Consider the following 27758-nt stretch of genomic DNA (forward strand, 5'->3'; position numbering starts at 1 on the left):
CTTTAGATTCTACTCAAGAGATGTGAAACATATGCCCGCGAAAATAACAGTGGCCAAAAGGTGGAAACAACCCAAATGTCTAGAAGCTGTGAATGGATAAACAAAATATAGTATATTCATACATTGGAATGGTATCCAGTCATAAAAAATAGTGAATTACTGATACCTGCTATAACATGGAAGAGCCTTGAAAACATGCCAAGTGAAAGAAGCCAGATAAAAAGGTCACATACCGTGTTTCCCCAAAAATAAGACCGGTCTTATACCGTATTTCCCTGAAAATAAGACCGGGTCTTATATTAATTTTTGCTCCAAAAGATGCGTTAGGGGGTATTTTCAGGAGATGTCTTATTTTTTCATGTACAACAATCTACATTTATTCAAATACAGTCACATCATCTTCTGGAACACTGTCATAACGTACTAAATGCGTCCGTCTGGCTGACGATCTTAACTGGGGCTTATTTTCAGGGTAAGTCTTATTTTTGGGGAAACATGGTATTATATCATTCCATTTATATGAAATTTCCAAAGTCAGCAAATCCATAAGTGACAGAAAGATTGGGGGTTGCCAGTGGCGGGGGGAGGAGAGTGGGGAATGACTGCTTAGTGGGTACGGACAGGTTTTCCTTTTGGGGTGGTGAAAATGTCTTTGAACTGGATAGTGGTGATGGTTGTACATTATGAATGTACAAAATGGCACTATTGGTAAATTTATGTTAGGTGTATTGAATTACAAAAATAAAGAAACAACAAAAAAAACGTAAGTATGCCACTTCTGAGGAGTTCCCAATATGGAATAATCTAATTCATACCAAATATAATAATAGACATTGTGATAATTCAGAAGGCTAGTTGCACACGTTTCCTGGCGCCCTAGAAAATGCGGCAGCCTGCAGCAATGTCATTAACATCTAGTCATGCCCTTATTCTCCTCAACGTTTCACCAGAGGAGAAACCTGAACACCTGAGTTGGGATCCAGGTTGGTCAGAAGTCTTTGAGACAGTTTGCTCTGTGCTTTACAGCACTTGCCATGTGTCCTACCAACACCTCACCGTAACTCCATGAAGAGTTGTCGTGGCCCCAACCCAGTGCGAATCATGCAGTAAATGGATTTTGTCAGCATTACTGGAAATGCAGAATTCAGGAGGCTCGTTTAACTCACAACAGTCCTCTGAGGTGGGAGGGCCGATCCTTTAGCGGTGTCTGCTGTAGGGAAGTTCCAGAGGTGGGGGCTAGCAGCACTTAGAACAACGGGCCATCTCTGCCCTGCTCAGTGAAACTTAAGGTGAGCTGAGGATCTGAGAAGTAGATACATACTCTAGGAGGAGCCTAGGAATGTTTGTTGATCAACTAAATGAGTGTATCAGGTAAGGGTATTGGGCTCTTGCATTCTAACTATGAACCAGGTTTCTCTAGGCTCTCGAAACCATGGCTATCATGTGCAGCATTAATAAACTTGGTCCCCACCTTCAAGGTACCTACAATACGGTAAGTGAGATTATGAAAATGTATATATACATAGCTTTAACACAGGACCGAGTGCACGAGTAAAAGGTACAAAGGCTATAGGATTTCGTGGGAAGAGATGGCCACGCCTGCATATGGGGTGGAGGGGGTGGAAGGAAACTCAGGGGGTGCTGTATACCTTTGGTCAGCATTGGAGGTAGGAATGGTGATGGTTTCTGGTGAGGGAACAGATAGAGGGATGAGATATTTCAGTTTGCCTGACATTTAGGACTCGTGGAAAGGATCATGGGAGATAATGGGTACAAATTAAAATTAGAGCCTTGTTCTTCTGAGTGCCCGGCTACAGATTCTGTGTGTTTCATTTCAAATTGAAATAAGAATTCATATTATTGGAACTGAAAGCTTTTGAGTTATTAAAAGCTGACTTATATTTTAGGAGCATAGGTTCACAGATAAAATAAAAATTGCAAGGTGACTAAAGAAGCAAATTAAATGGCAAACTCTTTACAACTGAGGACTGGACTCATAGAGTCCAAAATAAGTCTATTTCTATAACTCTTGAGTGCAGTGAAGCTGATACATATATGATTCATGTATTTATGGCTCAAATCCATGGCTGATAGTCAGTGGCTTCCATTGTTGTAACAATAGAATCTGTGACGTACTAAGGTCTCTCTTTTCTGTGTGTGTGTGTGTGTGTGTGTGTGTGTGTTTGTATGTGTATGACTAAATATTTTAATCTCATCTCACTTTTATTCTCTACTCAGTCCTGCCCAGCTTCCCATTTCATATTAATATTTTAAAATAACTTATGACTCCTCTAAGTTTGGAACTATACTTTCATTTTATAATGAGTATTAAAATATTCACGTTTTTTAAATTGAATCCCTTTACTAAAAAATGAACCTAATAAACAGTTTTTATCTTTATTATTTTAAAACATCTTGTTTTTACATAATTAAAACCTGTAGTTATATAAACACTTTTATACACTGCTTTTTTTAAAATTTAACATTCCATACATATTTCTTTGAATTCATAAGAAATTAAAATTTAAATCATAATATGCTCATTCAAATGACATCTGCTATCTGGTAGGCATTGTTCTAGTCACTAGGAAAAAATCAATGACTCAGTGGCCCTCTAGTGGGTGTTAAACCGGTCTGTATGCCAGGTAGTAATAAGATGAGGAGCCCCACTGGGTGATGGAGAGAAGGGGTGGAGTGGGGCTGGGTTAGGTAGAGTGGTCAGGGCCATGCTGTAGAGAGAGCCATACGTCTGGGGAGCCCCTTCCAGTGCAAAGGCCCTGGGGCTTGTGTGCTTGGATAACACAGTGTGGAATCCAGTCAGTGGAGGTGCAGTGAAGGATAGAAGAGCGGGAGGAGATGAGGTCTTGAGGCAGAGCAAGCTCGAGGGTGGGGCCAGGTCATGTAGGGCCCTGTGGGTCATGGAAAGAATGCTGCCTGCGGTGGGGGTGGGGGTGGGGGTGGGGGTGGGGGTGGGGAGCCTCTGCCGGCTTGGAACTCGGGGGTGATGTGGTTTGACTTGCATTTTCAAAGCTTCTTCCTGGCTTCTGTGTGAAGAGTGGACTAGAAGGGTGGAAACCGGGAAACTGGTTGGGAGGCCGTTGTTCAGTCCAGGTGAGAAGGAATGGCGTTTGCACTAGGATCGGGGAGAGAGACGTGGGGCTTGCTGTCAAGTCTGGAGAAGGAATGTGGTGGTGGCGAGTCAGGGTTTGCTTTCAGGTGTGTTAGGTGTGGGGTACCTGTTAGACCCCGTGGAGATGTCCACACGGCACCGGGAAACGAGTCCGGAGTTCACTGTGGAAACGTGTAGTTCTATGTCCCTGTGAATAAGACGGACCCTGGCTCACTTGCCCAGCGACACTGATACTCACCGCTCCGTGCCCTGTGGCTTCCCTCAGTCCGAAACACGGCATGTCAGGTGCTGCACTGCCGTGTTCCCATTTGACTCTCACCGGCTCCTCTAAGGGGCTGTCCATTTACATGTCCACCGTACAGATGGACGTGGGGAGGCAGAGTGCAAGTAGGACCGGGGAGGCCTCCTGCGCCCAGCCCTTCCTCCCCGTGTAGCAGGAACGTGCCACTCGGGGTGGCAGCCCAGCCCTTTTCCGAGCCGGCCCCTTGTCCAGCGTGAGTCGTGTGTATGGCAGGCAGTGGGGTTCCCTGCCGTTTGTAATAGGTAATCATCTTTTTATGCCTGCTTGCTTCCTTTCCTAAAGCATTTTTTAGCGTTTCAGAATTTCAGGTGCATCAGAAAGCCAGATAGCCGGTGACCACTTTGTTTGACTTGGAGTTAGGTCACTTTGTGTGTCATTGAGCCATGACAAGTGTGGGGGAAAGGTTTTCAGGGTGTGCCGTGGGGAGACAGTCTTACCACTTTGGTTTTACTTCCTGCCTGACCCAAACCCTCTGAGCTGAAATGGCTTCACTGACCAGGCCAGGCCTCACCCAGTGCATGATGCTTTTGTGATACTGCCCAGCCCCTCGAGGTGGCCGGTTCCATTTTAACACAGCACTAATGATTAAAGTGGTATGGCTGGTGTTAAGGAGATGGATGTTCCTTTCCCTGGGGTTCACATATGCTGGGCATCGTTCCGTCCTTGGGTACCTCGTAGGGAAAATCTGATTCCTCTTGTACAGGATTTCTCTTCGCACATGTGAGCGAGGGTGCAGAGTAGTTTAAGAGCACACGCTCAGGGTCAGACATGAGTCCCCGTTACGGCCCCAGCACCTTTGGTGCTCGTGTAACCTTGGGGAAATCATCTCAAAGCCTCCGTTTCCTCCTGTGCATGATGAGGATAATAGCTGTATCCCTGGTAGGTTGTGAGGACCCAATGGGCCATCTCTGGAGGGCGGTTGGCACAGCACTCGGCACAGCGCTCGGCACAGGGAAGGACGACCCCTCCTAGCTGTCACTGTCTCTGAGGACCCTGCAGTTGTGTGCTGGTGTCTCATCTTTCCTCAAAGCCAGGAGGACGTGGGATGACATTTGAACTACAGAAACACTGAGTTGTTCTTTCTGTTCTTGTTCTGTGTTTCAGTAGTCAGTGTGGTGTAAGAGATATAATAAAATGGATACTAGATTGTGTGGAATCTCCCTTAAATTCACATCATATAGTACCACCCAACATCCACATAGGGTGTGTGGTTACATCAAAGGGATAAATGGCTTTCTGACTGTAAGGTGGGAGCTGTAGCCCTGTTTTCATTTTGTGTTTTTAAACTTGTTCAATTAGAAATGGTTGCTTGAAAACAAGACAACAAAAAAAACCTTAGTTCTTTCTTAAAAAAAAACTCTTTACTTAAAATGTTCAAGATGGTTTTCCTCAGTAATCCTGAATTGGAGCTGTGTCTTAGTGCCTTCTCTATCTGGGCCTTGTCCATACCTTTGTGTTTTGGGTCCCGTTTTAATATTTTTAAAGAACTTTTTTAAATTTCAGGTATAGCATTTTTAAGCTTAAATGGAAATGTCTACAGTTAATTAGTGATATCATAGGGAATAACTAGTTGTCAGCTTCATTTATTATTGATAATACACCTGCTTTCATTTTTTTTTAGTATCATGGTTGTGTTTTAGCCTTAATCTACTAATCAATGAAAAAGGAAGATAAATAATTAATGTTAACTTGCCTCACTTAATATAATAGCTTATAGAAAACTTTCAATCTTTTAATGCTGTATTTTACATTCATATATAAAGAAAACAATCACTTGTAATCTGTATGTGGATGTAAAATTGATAAATTATTTCTGTGTGATATATAATTGATACACATGAATAAATTGACATTGTCCTTTTAGCTAAAATAAGAGTAGTACATTAAAATCCTACTTGGGAAATATTTTGTCTTCATCGCAAATCCTGTATTTTGTTTAACTTGACAATACTAGGGTACAGCAGGTAGGCTAAATTAGTTTAATTGCTCATCAGTGGGTAATAAACGTTCCGTTTGCTTCCTGAATCAATCTCTCTGTCCTCATGACAAGAGTGTCACGTAAGCCTTGAGTCTCCCTGCTCTTTGACCCAGTATTTGATTATAATTTTCAGGAAGGACATCTCCACTAGGTAGCACCTTGGATATTGAGGGACGAGATCTCTGATTGTTCTGGACTTGTACTTGCTCTCTCCCTTGCTGAAAAGACTTGACTTTAAAATATCCAGAATAAAAAAAAAAAAAAAATCCAGAGTAGTTTATTTTTAAAGCATTTGTTACATACAAGTTAAGAATTCATATGTCAGTCATATGGGGTTTATTGGTTTTCATTTATTCTTTCCTCAAACCTTGTTAAGTCATCCCCTTTCTTAAAAATAAAAAGTAAAAAAAGTTTAATGTTGCCATCTCTAGCTACCATCTTGTTTCACTTGTATTTCCAGACTTCCCAAAGTAAGTGATTTATACCAACTTGCTCCTTTCTGCATCATCTCTTTTCCTTTCGCACTTTTTACCAGAAATCAGGAAGCTAGAGGGAACCTAACACAGTGTCTAGTGTGTGTCTTGCCCTTGGCACATTTCCCTTGTTAGGACACTTAATCCTCACAGCATGGGTTGCCAAGTGTCCAGCACTGAATCCACATAGTCCGGTATTGTAGCTTCTTGTTTGGCAAAATGAAAATTTTGTAAACCAAAATGACCCTTGTTTTTTAAAAAAGATTATCTTGTTTGTGGTTCAGGATCCTCTGAGACCAGACCTCGGCGGTGTTACTAAACCTCGGTTAAATAAAAGCTGCCAGGAATTTGCTCCTGAAGGCTCCAAGGATGGAAACAGCTCTGCATGGCTGCCAGGCCTGCCTGCGAGGGCTTGCTCTGCTGGGCTCTGGGTCACTCAGACAGACGCCGGTGCTCACATCAAATGCGGCCACAGTCGGTGCTCCACACAGAAGCCTGAGTACAGTCATGTCCGTGTAGGGGAAAAGGAGGGCAAGCTGAGGACCAGGCATTCAGGTTCAACAACAGCAATTTTTCCTGTAGGAATGTCTGTGATAAATATCATATAGTAATAAAATCAGATAACTACAGATGCCACCTTTGGTGGGTCAGGCTTTTGCTGGAGTTTCTTTTCCTGCCGTCGCTGTACTTCTCTACATTCTGTTTCACTTCATTCCCCCTTTCATTTGTTTGTTCACTGTATTTATTGACCAGACTTTTGAGGCACGTGGTGTGCCAGGCAGGCACTGCAGCACGCAAGTAACTGGGAACCAGGTCAAGTTCTTGTCCACATGCAACTTCCAGAAAACTGAGACACTGCATGTGTTTTCCTCCAAGCAGGTTTTTTTTTTTTTTTGGTGTTAGTTAATAGACTATATTTTTTAGCGCAGTTACAGGTTTATAGAAAATTGAGCAGATCTTACCCAGAGTTCCCACATACTGCTCTCTTCCCCACTCAAAATTTCCCCTATTTTTAACATCTTGCATTGGTGTGGTACATTTGTTACAAATGATTAACCAGTATTGATACTTTATTATCAACTGTTACTCTTTGCATTCTATGAGTTTTGACATATGTTTCATGACATATACCTACTGTCACAGTATCCACCACGCCCCACCCCTCCACCCTTGGCAACCACTGATCTTTTTACTGTCACTATAGTTTTGCCTTTTCCAGAATGTCATTTAGTTGGAATTGTGTAGTATGTAGACTTTTCAGATTGACTTCTTTCACTAAGCAACATGTACTTAAGCTTCCCCCATGTGTTTTTGTGGCTTACTAGTTCATTTCTGTTTTATCCCTGAATAATACTCAATTGTACAGATGTACCACAGTTTATTATTCGTCTTGGTTGCTTCCAGTTTTTGGCAATATGAATAAAACTGCTATCAACGTGCATATACAGATATTTCTGTGGACTTAAGATTTCAAGTGATTTGGGTAAAAACCTAGGAGCACAATTACTGGATCAAGTGGTTAAGACTGTTTATAAGAAACTGCCAGACTGCCTTGCGCAGTGGCTACCGTGTTGCGTTCCCACCAGTAGTGAACAAGAGCTCCCGCTGCTCCACGTCCTCACCGGCATTTGGTGGGGTCAGTTTTCTGGATGTTGGCTGTTCTGATAGCCAACGAGTTGTAGCTCGTTGTTTTAATTTCCGATTCCTGGCACATAATGTAGAGCATCTTTCCATATGCTTATTTGCCATTTTGGTTTTCCGAACATTGGCTTTTCTTTTTTCTTTTTTTTTAAAGATTTTTTTATTGGGGAAGGGGAACAGGACTTTATTGGGGAACAGTGTGTACTTCCAGGACTTTTTTCCAAGTCAAGTTGTTGTCCTTTCAATCTTAGTTGTGGAGGGCGCCGTTCAGCTTCAAGTTGTTGTCCTTTCAGTCTTAGTTGTGGAGGGCGCAGCTCAGCTCCAGGTCCAGTTGCCATTGCTAGTTGCAGGCGGCACAGCCCACCATCCCTTGCGGGAGTCGAGGAATTGAACTGGCAACCTTGTGGTTGAGAGGACACGCTCCAACCAACTGAACCATCTGGGAGCTCAGCGGCACCTCAGCTCAAGGTGCCGTGTTCAATCTTAGTTGCAGGGGGCGCTGCCCACCATCCCTTGCAGGACTCGAGGAATCGAACTGGCAACCTTGTGGTTGAGAGCCCACTGTCCCAAGTGGAAATCGAACTGGGAGCCTTCAGAGTTAGGAGCACAGAGCTCCAACCGCCTGAGCCACCGGGTCGGCCCTGTATATCGTTTTTGGTGAGGTATCTGTTTGGATTTTTTGCTCTTTTTAAATTGAGGTATTTTTCTTATTGTTGAATTTTAAGAGTTTTTTATATATATATATTTTGGATACAAGTCCTCCGTCAGATGTGTGTTGTAAATATTTTCTCCCAGTTTGTGATTTGTCTTTTCATTCTCTTGTCTCTTACATACCAGAAGTTTTTAATTTAATGATTTTTTTCATTCACGGATCATGCTTTTGGTGTTATATCTAAAAACATCACTAAACGAAGATCGTGTAGATTTTCTCTGGCATTATCTTCTAAAAGTTTTATATTTTGCATTTTGAATTAATTTTTGTAAAGGACGTAAAGTCAGAGTCTAGATTAATTTTGTTGCTAGTGTATGTCCAGTTACTTGTTCAACGTCATTTGTTGAAAGGATTATCCTTTCTCCATTAAATTGACTTGGCTTCTTTGTCAGAGATCAGTTGACTGTATTCTGTAGGTCTCTTTCTGGGCTCTGTTTTCTGTCCCATCTATTTGTCCATTCTTTCCCCAGTAACACTGTGTTGGTTATTGTAGTTTTTATATAACTACAATAGTTTTGAAGTCAAGTAGCATCAGTGCTCTGACTTGGTTCTTCAGGATTGTGTCGGCTATTTTGGATCTTCTGTTTTCCATATAAACTTTAGAAATACTTTGTTGATATTCAAAATAACTTGCTGGGATTTTTATTCCAATTGTATTGAATTTGTAGATCAGGTTGGATAGAATGTTAACAATATAGTCTTGTTACCCATGAACGTGGAATATCTCTCCACTTACTTAGATCTTCAGTTTCTTTCATCAGAGTTTTGTCATTTTCTTCATGTAGATCTTGTACATATTACTTTCACCTCAAACAATGAGAGTACTTGAGCACAGCGTATAATTCTGTTGCGTAACTTATGTTTGTCCCACTTGTCTTCCTAAGATGGGGTAAATCACGGTCGGGGTAGAAGACTTGTAGTGTGTGTGCAAGACGTCAGTTAGAGCTGTTTGTACGGTAGTTGGTTAAATCAGAAGCTACACCTTTGGAGGAATGTTCAGTGACATACTCATCCTGTTACTTATTTGGTGTTATACCCACTGTTTACAGTGTCACCACTGACCAGGGGAGAGCACCTCTGACTCCACCCAGGGATTGAGTTTGAACAGCCCCTGGGAGCTCTTAGATGCCAGCAAAGCCTTTCAAGTTTGGTCCCATGTTTGTGACATAATCTGCCTGTGTGTGAATTCCGTGTTGGTGGCTCTAGTCTGTAGAGTACATACCCCAGCTGTGTAGTTTGCTTTTACTGCCATCATTCTATTTTCTCCTCATCACATTTGATATTGGGAAATTGTCAGGAAAATGTATATCCCTTTTCCAGTGACATGTTGGTCAGTTTTACTGGAACCCATGTAGTAGCACTTTAGGCCAGTAGTAGGCTGGCTTCCACCTGTCATTCTACTGTCTGATCCTACGTGAAGCAACATGGAGAAAGGGGTGTGTGATTCAGTCATTGCTGTCTGCTCTTGTGAAATAATAAACGTGTTCTAATTACCTAGGATATATATGTATAAATGAAAAAGAATGTTTATGCCTCCATGTTCTGTGCTCAGGTCCACCAGTAATCTCCATTTGGTTCATTGAAATTTATACTGTGACTTGGTAAAGAATTATCTAATTGAAGCTATATTAATAGGGCAATGACTAATCTATATTTTAGATGACAACTATGTATTCATAGCAATAATGCTCTTTTAATTTTTATTCAACTTTTTCTTTTAAGTCCATACTGCCTATAGGTTAAATGTATACCTTAATACAGTATTGTCGGACAAAAACGGCCATATTTGTTCATGGTTCCTAAAATTAGTTATTATTTGTATGAATTTATGGAAAGTTGATGTTAGACATTGACTTAATTATGTCAAGTTCATGATTGTAAAATAGGTATATATTTTAAATCCTTTAACATCACCACTTAAGAATATGATTTATTCAGACTGAGTCACATTGCTATACTTACTGTGAGTTTCTTCCCAAAATGTTAAGTCAGAACCTGAAAGGGGAAAAAGGAAGTGGTTGGCCCAGTGCTTCCAGTGCTGTGATTTCTGGGATCGGCGCGTTGATTCCTGGTTGGGTGTGTATTTAGTTCTGCTCCATTAGAGTCTGGGCTGTGCTTTCTCAACTCCACCCTCTTTTTTCAAAAAAAATTTTTTCTTCTCAAGTGTAATTTATGAAAAAGTAGGTTACAGGGCTAAGAGTAAACGTGTGCGATACCACGTTTTAGGCATAAAGTAACTCCTGGCTATATTTAAGAATAAACTTCTGTAGGTTGAACATAAAGGCTGTTTTCATTTTCTGTTTCAAGATACATTTTGGCAGCTTGCATAATCACAGTAAAGATGTTTTTTAATCCTTTTTATGACCGAGGACTCAGTGGCTGCTGCTCTGAGGTTGGCATTTGAATTCCACGAACTGAGAGGGACAGGAATAACATGGATACGGTCACGTGTTCCGCTCCTGCGCCCAGAGTGAATGGGCTTTTCACGGAGCCTTTCCACCGCGCTGTCGGCAGGGAGAAACCATGGGCAAGAGGGTATGTGGTGGGTGGGGGCCCCCAGGCCAGAGCACCACGTTCAGCAGTGTCCACACCAGCACGTACTTTGGTTTTGGCCACACGCCTCTCAGAGATCCGCATTATATAAGGTTGTGGAGTTCGTGACAGTATGAAAACAAAAATGGGAATGCCTTAATTCTAGCTTGAATCACTCTGATTTAAGCCAAGTTATTTTTAGCCTCTTTTTTAAGTAGATCTCATTTGCCAAGAATAGAGGGCTTGATTTTCAAATAATTGAAGTGGGCTTTTTTGTTGTTTTTTATCTCTAACCAGGAATTATTTATGGGTTGAAAGTAGATGGGAAAGTAACTTAGATTATTTCAATATCTGAAATGACTAGATGATATGAACTGACATTAATGTAACTGTATTCTTGGCCATGTAAGGGTTTCCTTTGTGAAGAACTCTGTTTCATGTTGAGCTTTAGGAGAACTTAATTATGGAATAAATGAACTCAGTATCAGTAAGGATGTACCGTGGGTATTCTGATCATTTGGCATGGCGGAACCATGAATGCTGGGGATGTGTCAGCCTCACTGTCCTATTTATCCAGCAGGCTGATCTGTCAGAGGTTCCTGGAATCGTGATGCTTGGGGACTTACAGGTTATGTACATACGACTTTATAACTTGATAAGGTTATATGCTCACAGGACTTTGCCCCCACATGGGCTTCATGCTGAGGAGTTGGTTTATCTGGAACACCGTGGGGAGAGGTCGGGGGAATGGCGTGTAATATTTGCATTTGGAAAGGTCACTGTCATCTGTAAGGAAGAAGATCAGAAGAGAACGAGCTGGGAGTAAAGAGAAATGATAGTTTTGTGGGTGGGAGACTCCCAAGAGGTCCAGCTGGCAGGTTTCAATGTGTTGGAGGGGTTTGGACTCGGGAGGCTCTTCCACTCCAGTGGAACAGATTATTGGGTGAACATAGACGTCACATGTGTCATTCCCATGTGCCTTCTCTCCTGAGCAGGGAAGGCTGGCGCATTTGTTACCCAAGGAAGCAGGATGTGTAAGGGGCATGGGCTCACCCTAGAAGTGGCCCAAGTGATGGTACCACACACACAAGGGCATGAGTCTTTATTGTTGGATATGACACGGGCGTGACTGGCTGCCTGGCAGCCAGGAGCTGGGATTAGAGAACGGGGTGAGTTCACTTTTAGGTATGTTGAATATGAGGTGCCTAATAGGGCAGCCAGGTGGATGTGTTCAGGAAAGGGTTAACTTTCTGAGTCAGAAGATGAGAGGAAAGACCGGGCTGGCCATTTGAAAGTCAGATGTCCTAAAATGTTTTGAGAACAGGGCATGGTAGAGTCACTTGCATAGAGGTGACAGCTGAAGTCATAGTCCAGTTGGTGTTCTTTTTCTCTTTCCCCATATTCTACTACAGTCGTAATTTTAATTTTCCGTCATCTACAGCCTTTCATTTCACCCAGAGAATTCCTTTTAGTCTGTCCACTGAACTGTGGGATGATCCACCCAGCACATTTTATTGTTGTTTGGTATGGTCTGGTGGGGGTTCCAAATGATTGTATGGTCCTCTCAGTTCTTAGGTATTAGACCTATTGGTTCATTCCTGTAGATAACTTGGCAGAGAGAGGCTCTTGTTCACATTTATCAGAGTTCAGTAGCAGAGATGTGTATACTGCCACGAACTGCATAAGATGTGCTTTGCAAATCAAGTGGTCATCTCGCTGCATTTGGAGTAAGACTCCTTTGTCCTAGAACATTCTTCTGTCATGTGGCTGCAGATGCTTCCAAGAAGTGGCGTAGTCCCATGAGAAACGAGGCAGAACACTGTCCCCACTGTGAGTTTCTCACGGCGTTAATATTTTCCAGGATGATACATGACCTAATATAAGAAAGAGAAAATAACCTTTATCTTTTATGATTATCAGATACTCCGGGGGTTAGATCAAAATAAGTCATTTCTTCCTATAGTTAGTTACTGTAATGACCAAGAGAATTTAAAAATTACATTAGATAAATCAAATTCAGCTTAGAGAATGAGTAAATATAGAAAGAACAATGTGAGTTTTAAGGCAAAGTTGGCATTCCTTTAATGAACGATGTTGTAGAGTAAGTTTGCTATCAGCTGTGTCCCTCTGGAATCCACCCCCACCGTGGGGACACATTCAGTGTTTCTCAGTGTTTCTGAGTGTCAAGGCCTGATGCCCGCTTACAGGTTCTAAGGGCAGCATGGACTGTGCTTCACGATTTTACTTTCCTTAATCTCTTCACAAAAAACACACAATGGCTTTTCCCCCTAACATATCTGATTTTATTCACAGGCCGTGTTCTCATTGAGATTTCAATTACCCACAAGAAACTCGATGAGAGTTTTAAAGAAAATGTATGTGAACTCTTTTTGTATTTACAAAATATATTTATTTTTAAATTTTATTTTGCTTAGTCTCAAATCTGGTATGAATTTTTTATTTCATCTTGTTAACAGTTCAAAACATTCCATAAAGAGATTATACACGAGCTGGAGAAGAAGACAGAACTTGATGTAAAATACATGAACGTGAGTACAGGGTTCCACCTGCGTGGATGGAGGCAGGCGTGGGGCACGGGGCCGCTCTCTGGGAGGCTGCCCCTGCCTGGTCTCCCACCCTGGGGAGAACTTCCTCACTGTTTACTCAGCAGCAGCAAACAGGGATGGAGTTTGGTGGTGTTTGTACATCAGCGCACAAGACCAACAAGGCCCCTCCGGGCTGAGTGATTCATTTTTGCTAACACTTGGGAGCTGTTTTTAAAGCATAGAAAAATTATTGCGAGGAATCATACTGCTTCTGGAAAGCGTTGTTTTCAAAGAACACACATATGCTGATGACATCTGTGTCTGCATTGAGGCAGCTGTTAGTTTCACAAAGCAGAACTTCAGGATGTGGGAGGTGCATGGGAGAACACCAGCTAGGGCTCCCAAGGCTTGTCAGAGACCACTCCTGTGTGCCATCGCTTCCTGTCAGCCATAGTCTTGATTCCAGCAGTTTTCTCCTTCCTCCTGGACTCCCGGCCCAGCACACAGGGCTCTTTCTAGCTTCTCTGTTTGCTGTAGAGTAGCTGCTTTCTTTGCCACCCAAGGCCCCCTGTCTTCTCACCAAGACCCCATGTGGCTGTAAGCAGTGCCCCTGCGTGCACGTGCTCTGTGTACCCTGGAAGAAGGCTACGCAACCACCTGTGACTGCTGAGGGGGTGTAATGCCAAGCACTTGCCATACACTGGTTTTTATCCCTGCAGGATCTCCATGGTGTCAGTACTCTTACTATCCTCACTGTACAGATTAGACGGGAAAGATGGATTTTAGAGAAATTAGTAATTGCTGAGATCGCACAGGAAGTGAGGGAAGAAGCCAGAGTTCTAACCCGGGTCTGTTAGTTTCCAAACAACGCTGCTACACAACACCCAAATAAGCAGAAGTGATTATACTTCCTCATTCTCTTTCTTGAAATCAGAAGTCATAAAATAATCAGGAACATGGGATTTAATAGTTTCATCCACCAAATAGTTCATCCACCAAAGCATTTACTGACCCACCCAGTGTCCAGAAATCTTTAAGGAAAGAAGGAACAAGAACAAGAAAAGACATTGTTGTCCTCCAAGAGCTGCCCTTCAGGTCAAGGGCCCCTTATATAAACACGGAACTTTAGGACAAAGCAGTGAATGTTAAAGGGAAGAGGGCAGGGCCAGGTGAGGGTGTGCAGGGCCAGGTGAGGGTGTGCAGGGCCACGGTCAGGTGAGGGCAGTGTGAGGTGAGGGTGTGCAGGGCCAGGTGAGGGAGTGGGAAGTGTGGCCACACCCACCCACGCGCACTGAAAATGTTAGCAGATAACTAACTGCCTGAGAGTTAGTAGTTGCTGCAGTAAAATATGCAACATTTAACTTACAGGCCACTCTCAAAAGATACCAAACGGAACACAGGAGTAGATTAGATTCCTTGGAGAAATCTCAAGCCGAATTGAAGAAGATCAGAAGGAAAAGTCAAGGAGGACGAAATGCACTCAAATATGAGCACAAAGAAATTGAGGTGAGCTCCTCCACCCTACTTTGTTGGTGGTTGGTGATTTGTGCAGTTTACAGGGAAGCTTGCTCCCTCAGTCAGCCTGGGCTTGATCCATGTACTATTGTGCTGCTATTGAAGTTGAAAAGAAGCATTTTGGCTTAGGGTGAGCTGAAGGCCGCAGAGTTTCCCGGAGTTCAGAACAATGAGTGGCCTCCTAAAAACGTTGGCATGTTCTCCTCGCTTGGTATGGGGGGAAGGAGGGGTGGGGTAAGAGACGCTCCATTACTGGCATCACTATCCCCATTTTACAGATGGATAAAATGAGGCTTGGGTTAAGTCATATGGTTAACACTTGGACCTGGGGTTTGAACTTGAACTTTCTGGTCCAAAGCCCATGCTTTTACAATGGAACGTGTGGAGTACGAAGTAATATTTGTGCAAATTGCCAAGTGGAATGTAAGGCCTTTGGCAACTTCTCTTCACGCGTGAGTCAGGGATCTTAATGAGAATGATGGTATCTGCTCAGGTCAGATTACAGCTTTGTTATTTTGTCTTATGTTTATCTGCATTTAATAGTTACTCCATTATCAAAATAAACCGGTATAAAGATGGAAGAAGATAAATGTCAGGGTGTGTAGCTATTTGCTTCCTCGTGTCTTACTTGTATAATTATTATTTATTTTCCTAGTATGTAGAAACCGTTACTTCTCGCCAGAGTGAAATCCAGAAATTTATTGCAGAGGGTTGCAAAGAAGCTCTACTTGAAGAAAAAAGGCGCTTCTGCTTTCTGGTTGACAAACACTGTAGCTTTGCGAATCATATGCATTATTATCACCTGCAGGTGGGTGTGACAGCAAGTTGTGTTGCATGTATTGATTTTATTTCATATTTAAATGCCCCCAAAATGCTTCCATACATGCCAACATAAAGCACTGGACCTTTTTGCCAATGAGATTTCAAAGAAATAATTTGGGTCCAACTTGAATATGTACAGTTTTAGAAATATTGATGAAATTGTCAAATGTCGGCTTGTGATATTTAATTAACTTAGTACTACATCCATATTTAAAATCTTTTATAAAATCATGTTTAATAATTGAGAACTGGCACTTTGCTCCTTTGCTCACCTATGAGTCGGCTTTTCTTGGACTCTTCAGTAATGCAATTTCAGCATCAGTGTCTTCACCAGAACCATGGGGTGAGTCCCAGCAGGCCCCAGGTCCACCCCACCTGGGTGGTCTGAGATGCTCACGGGGGTTCCGTGTACCTGGTGTCAGTGTAAATTGTATCCCAGGCCACAGACACAATCACAGCATCAGGACAGTTGGTCTTGGTTACTTTTCATTCCTCTTCAAGGATCCATCAGCTGAGTGACTTGGCTTACTGCCCTCTTTCAGTACGTGCCGCTGTGAGGCTTTACTCCCCACAAATCATTACAAGACGTGTGTTAAATTTCCTTCCCTCTTCTTTTTATAAATTAGGGATTCCATGGGACCTATGTAATATCCGAAAGTAGCATTGATTGAAGTTAATGATTCATTGTTACTCATAAAAAAGTAATTTGGAGAGTGCTCCATGCTATGAGAAGCTATGTGAGAGCTTGGATATGAGGCAACTTCCTCTTGGCCTTGTATGTGTGCATATATCATATGTTACATACTCCATAAAGTCGTGGCAACTTTAAGGGATATTCAGCTACCAAATCTAAATACCTAAGATCTGCAATTGTTCCAGGAAATAATTGCTGTGTTAGGTGATCACTGCTGTCGCCAGTATACCTGCACTCATTTCAGCAACGTCGCCTCCACGGTGAGGGTGGCCTCCTGGGCAGGGTCATAGGCTGGAGAGGGACAGAAGCAGCCTTGAATCCCTCTTCCTCTGGCGATGTCCTGCCAGCGTTGGGTCACTCACTGTCATGCGGCAACCCAGCCTATTGCCAGAGAGGTGTAGTTGTTGGCAGTCTTTCTTACGTTCAACCTTGGGTCCCCAGTTAGGCTTTCGAGAGTGACACAAACCCAATCTACTTCTTTCTATACGGGAAGTCTCTTCAACTCTCTGAAAATCCTTTTGGTGCCTTCTCTTATCCCAGCTAAAGCGTCCCAGTCCTTTCACTGGTTCCTTGGATGAAGCAGACCCAAGCAACTGATGTGTCAGGGTTACAGTTGGGGGGCAGAGGTGGTTTGGGGGAGAGGCTCTGCCCTCTCAGGATTTACATCAACACCCCCCGCACACCTAAGAACACAAAGTCTAAGTAAAAACAGCATGGTTGCAATGAAAATAGCTTCCAAAAAAGTTCCCTACTTCCCTTTTCCAACCAGATTGCTGCCCTGGAAAGGGGGTTCATTGAAAGGCTTTCAGGGAACCTCTGTGAGTCTAGTTGTAAGAAGCTGAGCCAGGCTCACGGGAGCCAGGGACAACTGCCTCTGCCTCTGGGGCTGTGGCACTTCCTCTGTCATTCTGCTCTGTAGACCAGCTTCTCTGCAGAGCCCCAGTCAGCTGTGGCCAGGGCATCCCCGCGGCACTGTACCTGACACTAAACCTGCCTCTAGTCCTGTGTCCCACCAATGAACTTCTCGGGGTAGGTCTGAGTCACTTCTGACATGTAAATCTGATTCCCTGGGGTCAAAGAGTCTGCTCCTCGTCCTATCACCTGTGGTGAAGGTGCTCCTGGTAGGAGTGGGCAGAAGGAAGCAGTGATTGGCATTTCTGGGGCCCTTGGGAAAACAGTGAGATGAATACAGATTGCTCAGCCCTTTCCTGTTAATTTTTGAACTTGTTCTTAATCATTTACCTTCCTTGTATTAGTCTTCAACTCTATTCACAGGGAGGTAGAGGGTAAATTCCTTTAGAATAGGAAGCCACATCCTTCTCAGCAAGTAAGACACAGCAGATAGATGCTTAAAGCGCTCTTTGAATTTAACTCAAAGCTCCCCTACTTCTGGTGGCAAGCCAGTAATATGTCATCAGTGATAGTATTTGAAGTAATTTTTGTCAACTCTTTGAACAATACACATTTGGCTTCAGTTTTGTTTTTTTTTGGATTTGTAGTCTGCAGAATTACTCAATTCCAAGCTGCCTAGGTGGCAGGAAACCTGTGGGGATGCCACCAAAGTACCAGAGGAAGTCATCAATATGATAGAAGAAATAAAGACCCCTATCACTACCCCAATATCCGGAACGCCTCAGCCTTCACCAATGATCGAGAGAAGCAACGTGGTAGGAACTGGTTATCACTTTGAGATTTCAGTTGTGTATTTACTACTATGATTTGGGCCCGATCTGCACGAAGGATCAAGGCCTTTTTTGTTAGCGGAAATCACAAGCCCTCCTTTATTACTGCTAAGACCTGTCTTCTCACTTTTATCCCATTACCGTCAGAGTCGGAATTAGCTGTGCAAATGTTTTGTACTATGTTTAGCACTGTTTTCACGTTTTAGAAGTTTTATTGTTAGTTTTCAATTGTGGTGGTTCCGACTTTATAAGTTTATCCTCGGTGAAGGAAGTACATAGGTGTGTTAGAGAATAGATTAGCAAAACTCGGATGCCATTCATCACAATATAAGACACTTCAGAAAAAAACAGTCACCCAAATATTCAACGTGATAAATTTGTGCACTAGTTTGCTGTTCTTTGAATCTGGGCCTTAGTACTTTTCACAAACACATATGGAGAGTCGGGTTGAGCAGGTGGTTTGAGCATGAGTCCACCCTACCTCTCTGTCTAAAACTGTAAAACTGTCTGAAATGACAGCCAGGATACTAGAGAGCAGCCAACAGAATAGAGAGAAGGTGCTGCCAGTGGGCCAGAGTGCGGAAGGAGTCTCAAAGACTGGTGACTGGAGACCAACATAGAAGGGAGCGTCAGCCCCGAGGATGTGCAGGGCAGGGTTTCTCCAGAAATTTCTCCAACAGTGAGAGCAGAGCCAGAGGACGCGAGCAGAGGAGAGAAGCTGGGGTGCCCACTGCTCTATACAGTTGGCTAGGAGCTGATTCATACCAGCTAGGCTGGTCGGTCCCTTCCTCTTGTCCCCCATGTGCCAAACAGCAGGGGCTTTTGTCTGCTGGCCGAAATGGCATGTTTGGACAGAAGAGGTCAGGCACACTCCTGTGTCTTCCCTCTTCCTGCCTCATCATGGATAGTGTGTGATAAGAAGAACGGGCAAAATCCAGGGACGCCATACATACAAGTGTTCGCAGATAAGCAGGAATCACTGGGCAGGTGTGGGAAGCAGTATCGTAACACGATGCACCAGAAGGAAAACTGGAAGGACCAGTATTGGAGGCCACAGGGCCAATAGGCAGAGGAGAAGTCTTTAGAAGGAGACGAAAAGATGTTCCATCCACAGAGAAGTCAACTAGAAATCTGGGGAACTGAAAATTGGATTATCATTATACTTAAAATGATATGTGTAGGATTGCTTTAAAATAATCTGGGCGTGAGGAAAGATGGGTGGGGCATACATGAAATAAGACTGGCCAGGACATGATAATTATTGAAACTAGGTGTTGGGTACATGGAGATTTATTGTGCTATTCACTTCTGCACCTGTTTGAAATTTTTCTAAAATAAAAGTTTTTGTTCTTCATTTCTCTCCGCCCTTCAAAGAAACAAACAAAACAAAACAATAGTTGGACTTGTTAGCAGAATGGAACCGCTTGGAAAATTAAACCAAAACACTCTCCCAGAACACAGTGCAAAAACATAAAGAGGATTTATTTTTTAAAAAATCAGAAAGAGGATAAACATAATGTTAGACCAGTTGAGACACGGGATAGAGTCAGCTGCCTACTCGACATCACCACCCAGATATGTAATGAAGATCTCATTCCCCTTGTGCAAAACCAGATGACTGAGTTTCTCACTCTATACCTGCTTCTCCACAGCCTTCCCCATCCCGTAGGTCAGAAGACACAAAATGGCAACTCCTCTCTTTCTCTTACATCCACAAACAATCCATGGGCACATCCTCGTTTCCACCTTCAAAGCATGTCCCAGGTCCAGCCGCTGCTCACCCCTCACCGCTCTGAGGCGGTCCCTGCAGAGACCACTTCTGAGCCTTCTGCCTGGTCTTCAGCACGGCAGCCAGAGTGAGCCTGGATGAATGGAAAAGACCAAAACCTAATACACTGCAGAATGTTAGGGATAGATTCTGAAGACTTCTAGGGAGGGGAAAAATAGATTACTTACAAAGGAAAGAGAATCCTGTTGATACCAGACTTCTTGTTAGCAAAACAGACTGTTAGAAATTAATGGAGCGATGCACTCAATTCTGTGGAAAAATGATTTCTGTGAAATCTGTGAAATGATTTCTGTGAAATCATTTGTTAGTGGAAAAATGATTTCAAATGTAGACTCCTGTAGCCAAGTAGCACCTAAGAGGGAGGCTAAAATCCACAGAAACAGAAAGTAGATTAGTGGTTGCCAGGGAGCAGGGGAAATGGGGAGTAACTGTTTTGTTTGAAAAAATGTGGTACTGAAATAATTCAAAATGGGGCATTGCCCTGCAACTAAGAGAACTTTGGAAAGAAAGTGGAATTTAAAGCATATAATACAAAACAGCCCTAAGAATCTGTAATTCCATTGCTGTGTTAATATTAAAATAATAAAGACTTTTTTCACAAGATGGGAAAGATGATGATGTCACCCTTTCTAAATATTTGCCAAAGGTGCCCCCAGCTCCTTCAGCCAGAGCGAATACCAGTCCTTTGATTGATATGTTTAATAACCCAGCAACAGTTGCACGGAATTCAGGTAAGATATTTCTTTTGAAATACCTTTTTAAATATTTTGGATAAATGTAAGGTAGAGATAAATAAGCATGTACGATAGCACATAATCCAACCCTGGCTTGGAGGAGCTTACACCTCACAGCAAATAAAGTTCTGGATTTATGACAAAACCGTAAGACATTTTATAAGTGACACATTTCTTTGACACATACAATTCTGTATACTGATTGATATTTACAAGAGTAAATATACTATTGAAAAGTGTTATATTTTAAAATGGGATATAATGTACAGAGAGCCACACATCAGTGTGTGTTCCATATTTCTTTTTTCAATAAAACAATAAAAGTTCACGTGGCAAAATTAAAATTATAGTTGTTCATCTTACCAGTAGGCTTAGTTTGAATTATAATCAGTGAATTTCATCATCTCTAACAGCACATCACGCTTCCTGGCGACTTAAGTTCGAACTGCTTAAATTAACTCTGTTGATTCCATTGTAATAAATCAGGACCAGTTATTCACAGACATTTCAGGCGGCTTTGGTTAGGCTCATCTCTGCCTGCAGTCTTTGGCACCCAGGACCCTGGAGACTGTCGTGGTGGCTGACCCTGTCTCTGTGTGGGGTGTCTCACAAGCCCCTTGGTATGAAAGTTGGTAATGAAGTTGTATCCTAGGCAGAGCCCCCAAATTAGAGCGTTTGCAGCTGTCGGGGGAAGATGGGATTTTCTGAATAGCAACTGGGAAGATTATCATCTATAGTCATTTGCCTTTGAGGGAAAGGCTATAAGTTCTGCAGAGTATAAAGTTAAAGTATATAATATGGTGTGCATCCCAACCATTCAAGTGGTTCTTTGAAAAAAGAGAAATGAAATAATTGCTAAATGAAATTTGCTGGTGGACTCAACACTACCAAGGTAATTAGTGGATGTTAAGCAGATGGCAAAGTTTATGTTGTAATCATTAAGAATCTGCAAGAATAAAGCAGAAAGAGATCTTGGCATTGTTTTAAGTACTAGGCTTAAAGCAAAATTTGATTGGAAAAAATACCTGAAAAGAAGAAAAACTCCAATTTTTTTGAGCGGTAAGTATCGGCCCGTATTTGAGACACAAATGCATGGTCGCGCTTCGCGCTGTGCAACGGGCTGTGGAGCTGGCCACGGGCCAGCTGTGGTCCTGGGTGAGTCGTGTGGACGAGAAGAGCACCTGCGCAGAAGCTGCAGCACTGAGAGGGCCGTCCTCACCGCATCCTGACCACACTCATGGGTGACACGTTGAGCAGCCACAGCGGCAAGAACATCTGCATTCCCAGTTTCCTCCTTTCCTTTGTGACCTGGGGCGTGGCAGTTGGATTGGAGGCGATGCCTCCCACTGCCTTTGTGAATTGGACCAAGAGCAGGGGAAGGGAAACATAGAGGGACCATCTGGTTGGTGGCGGAGCAGTCTGCCTCTCTAAGAGGCCCGTCAAATGCTTGGCGCGCATGCTGACTTCATCCTCTCGGTCTGCAAAAGAGCCATGAGCCTCAGGGAGCCTCTGTGAGACGTCGGGCCATGGCTCTGACTCTGCACGTTCCTTGAGTCCACGCAGGCAAGGGTCTGGTGTGGGAATAGAGCACGGTCGGGGTTTGAGAAGCACCACTGCTGGCAGGGTGGGAAGGGGTGGGTTTCTGACGGTTGTGTGTTGGAATTGGCCTAATTATCATCCTTTGAAAAGCCATCTGTTAAAAGCCATGTTCGATTTTAACAGATTCTTCCGATGACCCCAGTTTACAGCGATCGGTTTCTGTTGCAACTGGACTGAACATGATGAAAAAGCAGAAAGTGAAAACCATCTTTCCACATACCGCTGGCACCAACCAGACCTTACTTAGCTTTGCACAGGGAGACGTCATCACGCTGCTCGTCTCCGAGGAGAAGGACGGCTGGCTTTACGGAGAGCATGACACCACCAAGGCGTAAGTCTCAGTGGGGGCTGCCACTGCATAGTCAGTCGTGAGGCCCAGCACTTCAAAGTCCCATGTCTCTCCTTTTAGCAGCAGGTTGTCGTCGTGGACTTTCTGGCATTTAGGCAAAATTAAGGTGATAACTGAGTTCTAGCTCTAGTTTACTTAGCTGCAGTTACTCTGTCCCAGGCTGTTTCCTGAATGCATGTGCACATAGAGATAAATTTGATGCGTGAATAGATCTATGAAATCACCTCTGAAAGTAGGTTTAAATCTTTTATTTTTAAAGATGTGACTCGGATTTCTCAAGGATAATCTGAATAGCGGATACACTATCAGACTTAGCTCATAAATGGTTTACATGCCAGTAGCAGCAGTTCAGCCGTGAGTGTATGCAGAAGCTTTACTGTCAGTAGTTTAAATTGGTTTTCTGTGTAGGTTATTCAGCTATGAAATAAAACCAACCTGGGGGTGGAGGGAGGCAAAAAGGGAGTCCAAATAAAATCAATGCTACATAGAAAATACACGTTGTGTAATGGGTGAAAGTGGACCAGTCTGCCGTGAGTTGCCTTAGTGTGTTTATCGTTCACTTGTCCACTGCTAGTAACACAACCAGGTCTTTTTTCTCACTCTTCACGTGTAGGAGGGGTTGGTTCCCATCGTCATACACAAAGTTGCTGGAAGAAAATGCAAAGGAGACAGTGAGTGTGCCCTCACCAAGGTAGGACTGGCCTGGGGCTTGGTTTCCCAGTGACAGAAAAGTTACCTGCTGTTTTCAGGCAAATCAGAATTCCATCTGGATATGCAACAAACCCCCTGGGAACCCCAGGTGGTGGGAACGTAAGCAGGCGATTGCTGCTCCACGCTTGTTTCCTTGTGATTTCCATTTTCCGTGGACTCCACTGAAGAGACATACCCCAGGCCCACCCGTCCGCCCTCTGGAACCACTGTCACCCGCCCCCCACCACCCACTGGTGGCTACTCCCAGGCCCATGTTTCCCTCCTGCTCTTACTTAGCAGCCTTTAACACTGGGCACGCTCTTTCTGAAACGTCCTCCTAACTTGCTTCCTTGCCCTTCCTCCTCACCGGATGTCCCTTCGGTCTCCGTGCAGGTGTCTCTTCCGCCCCCTGCTTACGGATAGGTGTTCCTCAGGGCCCGACCTCAGTCCTTTTTCCTTTTCTCTACTTCCTGGGCCATCTTCTCTAGCCCCATGGCTTGAATTATGCCAATGGGCTTCACTTGACACCTCTATTCCAACAACCCTTAAATCTGTACTCTGATCCGGATAATGGTGATTATTGTGTGTGTGTGTTTTCTAATCTCCGCCTGCTGCCCCTTGTTTTGTTAATCTGTTGTAGTTCTGGCTATAAGATATTCAGGATGTTTGGGGTGCGGGGGGCAGGATGTTACCTAACTGTTCTCTGATTCGGGGTTCTTAGCCCAGCACCCGTGAGAAGCGTGAGCACGGTGGACTTGTCTGAGAAGCGCAGTACTGCTGTCCCCATCCCCCCACCGGACTACTTGGAATGTTTGTCCATGGGAGCGGCTGCAGATAGGACAGCAGCTTTTTCCAAACCTATTTCCACCTTTAAAGCACCGCCATCCAAACCGGAAACCACATCTCCTGTGAGTAGAGCTGCAGCGTGTCGTCCTGTGTACCGAAGTCCTGAGTGGGGGTCTCTCGAGGCGTGGGGTTATTCCCACCAGTGTGGAGTGGGTGGGGGGGGGCGTTCTCCTTGTTTCTCCATCACACCGACTTTCAACTTCCTGAGCTGCAGTCCTTTTGTTTTTATTTTGTCTATAAATGGTCACTTAGTGAGTCCATAGTTTGCCAGGTTGCATCAGGTTGTAACTCTCCTTGCTTTTGGTCATGGCTGCAGCCCTTGAGTCATTTAATCACCTTTTTCTGCACTTTCTTCAGTTTTCATATTTTCTGAAGGAAGGCTTAGGGTTAAAAGTGGTAACCTAATTTCTACATCTTACCGTGTGCTACCGTGTTTCCCCGAAAATCAGACCTAACCGGAAAATAAGCCTTAGCATGATTTTTCAGGATGACACCCCCTAAACATAAGCCCTAACGCGTCTTTTGGAGCAAGAATTAATATAAGACCTGGTCTTATTTTCAGGGAAACACAGTATATACACACTTGGTGTACTTCATCTCAGATCCTAAACCACCCTGTAAGAAAGCCAGAGACATTGGTGTGTGCTGAGTGCCAGGCCCTCATGTGGGCTCTGGAGACGCAAGGATGAGCAGAGGGCCATCTGCCAGCAGCGTCACCAGCCCGGAATCAGTCCCTTATCTTAGGTGGCACATGACTCTATAGCACAGGACTTCTCTGAGGAGGTGACACCTACGGTGAGACCTGAATGGCAAGGAGGGCCCCCATGCAGGGGGCAAGGGGAGGAGCTTTCCAGACAGAAGGAGCAAAAAATTTAAAACCCCGAGGAGGGCACATGCTTTGTCAGCCTCGAGGAACAGAGAAGGAAGGTGATGATTCCAGGATGAGAGTCGAGAGGGAGTTCTTGTTTTCCTTATTTTTTTTCCAGTGGAGGTTATACAGTAGAGGAGGAGGGATGAGAAGGCAGGAGGAGCACGCGTGGAGGGCCTGACCCCGGCTGGGAGCAGAGACTGGGCCTGGCTGCGGCCCTGGCTGCGAGCCTGCGAGCCCGAGGCCCAGGGTGTGGGCTGGGTGCAGCCGGGCGGGCGACTGGGGAGTCCCGCGGCGTCTGCAGCTCGGGGAAGGGAATGTCAGCCATGGGGGGAGCAGGTCTGAAGAAGGAACAGTCTGTGCAGTAGGTGTTTTGAAGAGAGCGAGTGAGCGTCTACAGAAGAGTGGTGGGGACACAGCACTAGTGCTAGATGCCCATTTACAATCTGGAGTCATGGTTTAAAATAAAACCCGTTGATCTGGTTGTTTTCTAGCAACATGCAGCTTCTCCGCTCAGATAAGAAGTAATTAAATGGGTTTGTCAGGGCTGTGGTGCTGGGAGAGGAGGAGGGGTGCAGGTGTTTGTGAGCGTGGGGTTGTGGTGTCCCGAACCCTAGAATCCAGGGTAAGGAGGCACATGGGGACAGGACAGGAGGGAAAGGAGTGGCCAGGTGGCACTGGCCGTCCCTGTGAGGCGGTGTCGCTGCTGGACTGCAGAGAATGGGAAGGAGCCTGGGAGGTCAGCGTCGGAGTGGGCTGAGCTTCGTGCCCAAGGTCGCAGGCGGGCCGCGTGGCAGGAAGCCTGCCAGCCCGTGCTGCTGCCTCCTTCCTCCTGGGAACGTCCGCAGGGCTCCCTTGGCAGTCCACATGCAGTTGGCGCATATTAATTACCTCTCAGTTGCCTGGTCCTTTCTGTCCTGCATGGGGAAGCCAGCCACCTCCCTGCTTCTCGTGGGGGTGTGGCTCCACACTGTCCCCACCATCACCACTACTGGTGGCCTTCAGTCAGCTGTGAATGGTGCACAGATGGAGTCTCTGAGATGGGCACCCCCTAAAAAGTGCCCTGTATTTACTGTGAGCTTGAGGTGTTTGGAGCTTGCCTGCCTCCTCCCAGGCTGCAAGGCATGTCTTGGTCCAGGAAATGCAAGGTTTTGAAATCTCATTCAAATATGTCTTTGTCTGGCTTCTGTTCTTAGATACGCTCACTGCATAATATATTGTTTGCAGCTTTATATTCCAAATGGCCCTTCCCACCCTGACCCTGAGTGCTGGAGGCCTCAATTCGTACTCCCCGTGTGGTCCCAATGCTCCCAGTCCGTCCAGGCCCAGGGCTGCCTCCAGGCAGACTGCACCCTCGGGCCCCCTCCCCCACCACGTACCATCTCCACTCAGTCAGCAGCCTGAAGTCTCCCACGGAGCCCCAGACCTGATGCTGGGCCCTGGGGAAACTAGTAGGAGTAAGTCCAGGGAACAGTGTGCTGAGTGAAGACGTGACAGGAAAGGGAGGCTCAGGCTCCTGAGGCTGCTTTGGGGGGGCGGGAGGCAGGCATTTGGGCCAAGATCTGAAGAGCTCAGACAGTCCTCCCCCTGGACAGTGCTCCAAGGGGAGGACGGTGGGAGTCCCGTTCAGTGAAGGAGGGAATGGGTGACGACAATTATTTAAGGTGGAGGAATTGACAAAGCTAGTGACTAACTGGTTAAAACCCCTGTTCTAACTCTGGGAGCAGGTCTGGTTTACTCAGGTTTGTGTATTTTGAGAGCGTTTTATGTGTGTGTATATATATATATGTATAATTTATATAATTTTGAGCTCCAGATCTTTAACATGCCAACATTAAAAACGAAAGACATTCTTATCTGAAATTAAGTTACACATTTAACTACTAGAGAAAAACTATTTTGGGACCAAGTTTCTCAATAATTAAAAATAATCAGGGTCCTATAAATATGATTGTATTCATTAAAGACAGAGTTACTTAGGGTTTTTTTAAGTACCTGCAATTTGAGAGAGCCCTCTTCCCGCTTTTGAGAAAAAAATTAAGTTGTCTTTCGTGGGGATATTTATGTATTTTATGATTTGACCTATATTAAACATAGAAAGAAATGGCTTTATGGTGAAAATTTTGTCTAAAATTCTACAAATAATCAAATTGATAAATGACCCCACTCTTGGAAATAAGGATGAATTGTTGAATTAACATTTATCAATCCCATGCTACTTTAATAAATGTGTGTTTTAATATGTTTTTTACCTCAAATGTTGCTGTTTTGCTGGATACATCAGACATATGCTGAAATGAGGTTTCCTTTTAAATCTACCAGTCACAGCTACAGGTTTTGCCTAAAGAGGAAAGTCCAGGTTTGGTCAGGGTCCCCTTGTAAAAATTGAAACATCTAATCATTATACTTTAAAGTACTTTTTAAAATAACACTTTTTCTACTTATAATAACCCAGAAAAGTTTTGTTTTGGTAGAAATTTTGGAAAACATAAAGTATTAAAAAGAGAATTTTAGGACCTCCAGGGAGAGGAGAGAAGCTAGAGGTTGAATCAATAGCCAATGGCCGATGATTTCATCAATCGTGCCTATGTAATGAACCCTCCATAGAAATCCAGAGGACAGCGTTCAGAGAGCTTTCTGATGGGTGAACTTCTGGCCTGGAGAGGGTACGGAAGCTCCTTGCCCCTTCCTGCCTGCACCCCGTGCCCTATGCATCTCTTCCATCCGGCCGTTCGTGAGTCTTTTACAATAAATCAGTGATCTAGTAAGTTAAAAAAAAAAAAAAAAAATTTTCAATTATCTGTAATTTCACTTCCACGGTAACTGCTGTTAACATTTCATTATATTTCCTTTGAGA

The 27758-nt window shown here is 44.0% G+C and overlaps 1 protein-coding gene across 1 annotated transcript in view; it reads left to right on the top strand.

Moving 5' to 3' along the window:
• The window catches only part of BAIAP2L1 (BAR/IMD domain containing adaptor protein 2 like 1), a 75642-nt gene that overhangs the window by 40112 nt on the left and 7772 nt on the right, over window positions 1-27758 (top strand). The window contains exons 4-12 of the mRNA XM_033095940.1: window positions 13081-13142; window positions 13245-13316; window positions 14682-14819; window positions 15484-15636; window positions 17844-18011; window positions 20462-20546; window positions 22272-22479; window positions 23111-23188; window positions 23909-24095. Of these exons, the coding sequence (XP_032951831.1) occupies window positions 13081-13142; window positions 13245-13316; window positions 14682-14819; window positions 15484-15636; window positions 17844-18011; window positions 20462-20546; window positions 22272-22479; window positions 23111-23188; window positions 23909-24095 (1151 nt within the window). The remainder of the gene's footprint in view (window positions 1-13080; window positions 13143-13244; window positions 13317-14681; window positions 14820-15483; window positions 15637-17843; window positions 18012-20461; window positions 20547-22271; window positions 22480-23110; window positions 23189-23908; window positions 24096-27758) is intronic.

Source organism: Rhinolophus ferrumequinum, chromosome 24 (genome assembly GCF_004115265.2).
Source record: "Rhinolophus ferrumequinum isolate MPI-CBG mRhiFer1 chromosome 24, mRhiFer1_v1.p, whole genome shotgun sequence".
Taxonomy (NCBI): domain Eukaryota; kingdom Metazoa; phylum Chordata; class Mammalia; order Chiroptera; family Rhinolophidae; genus Rhinolophus; species Rhinolophus ferrumequinum.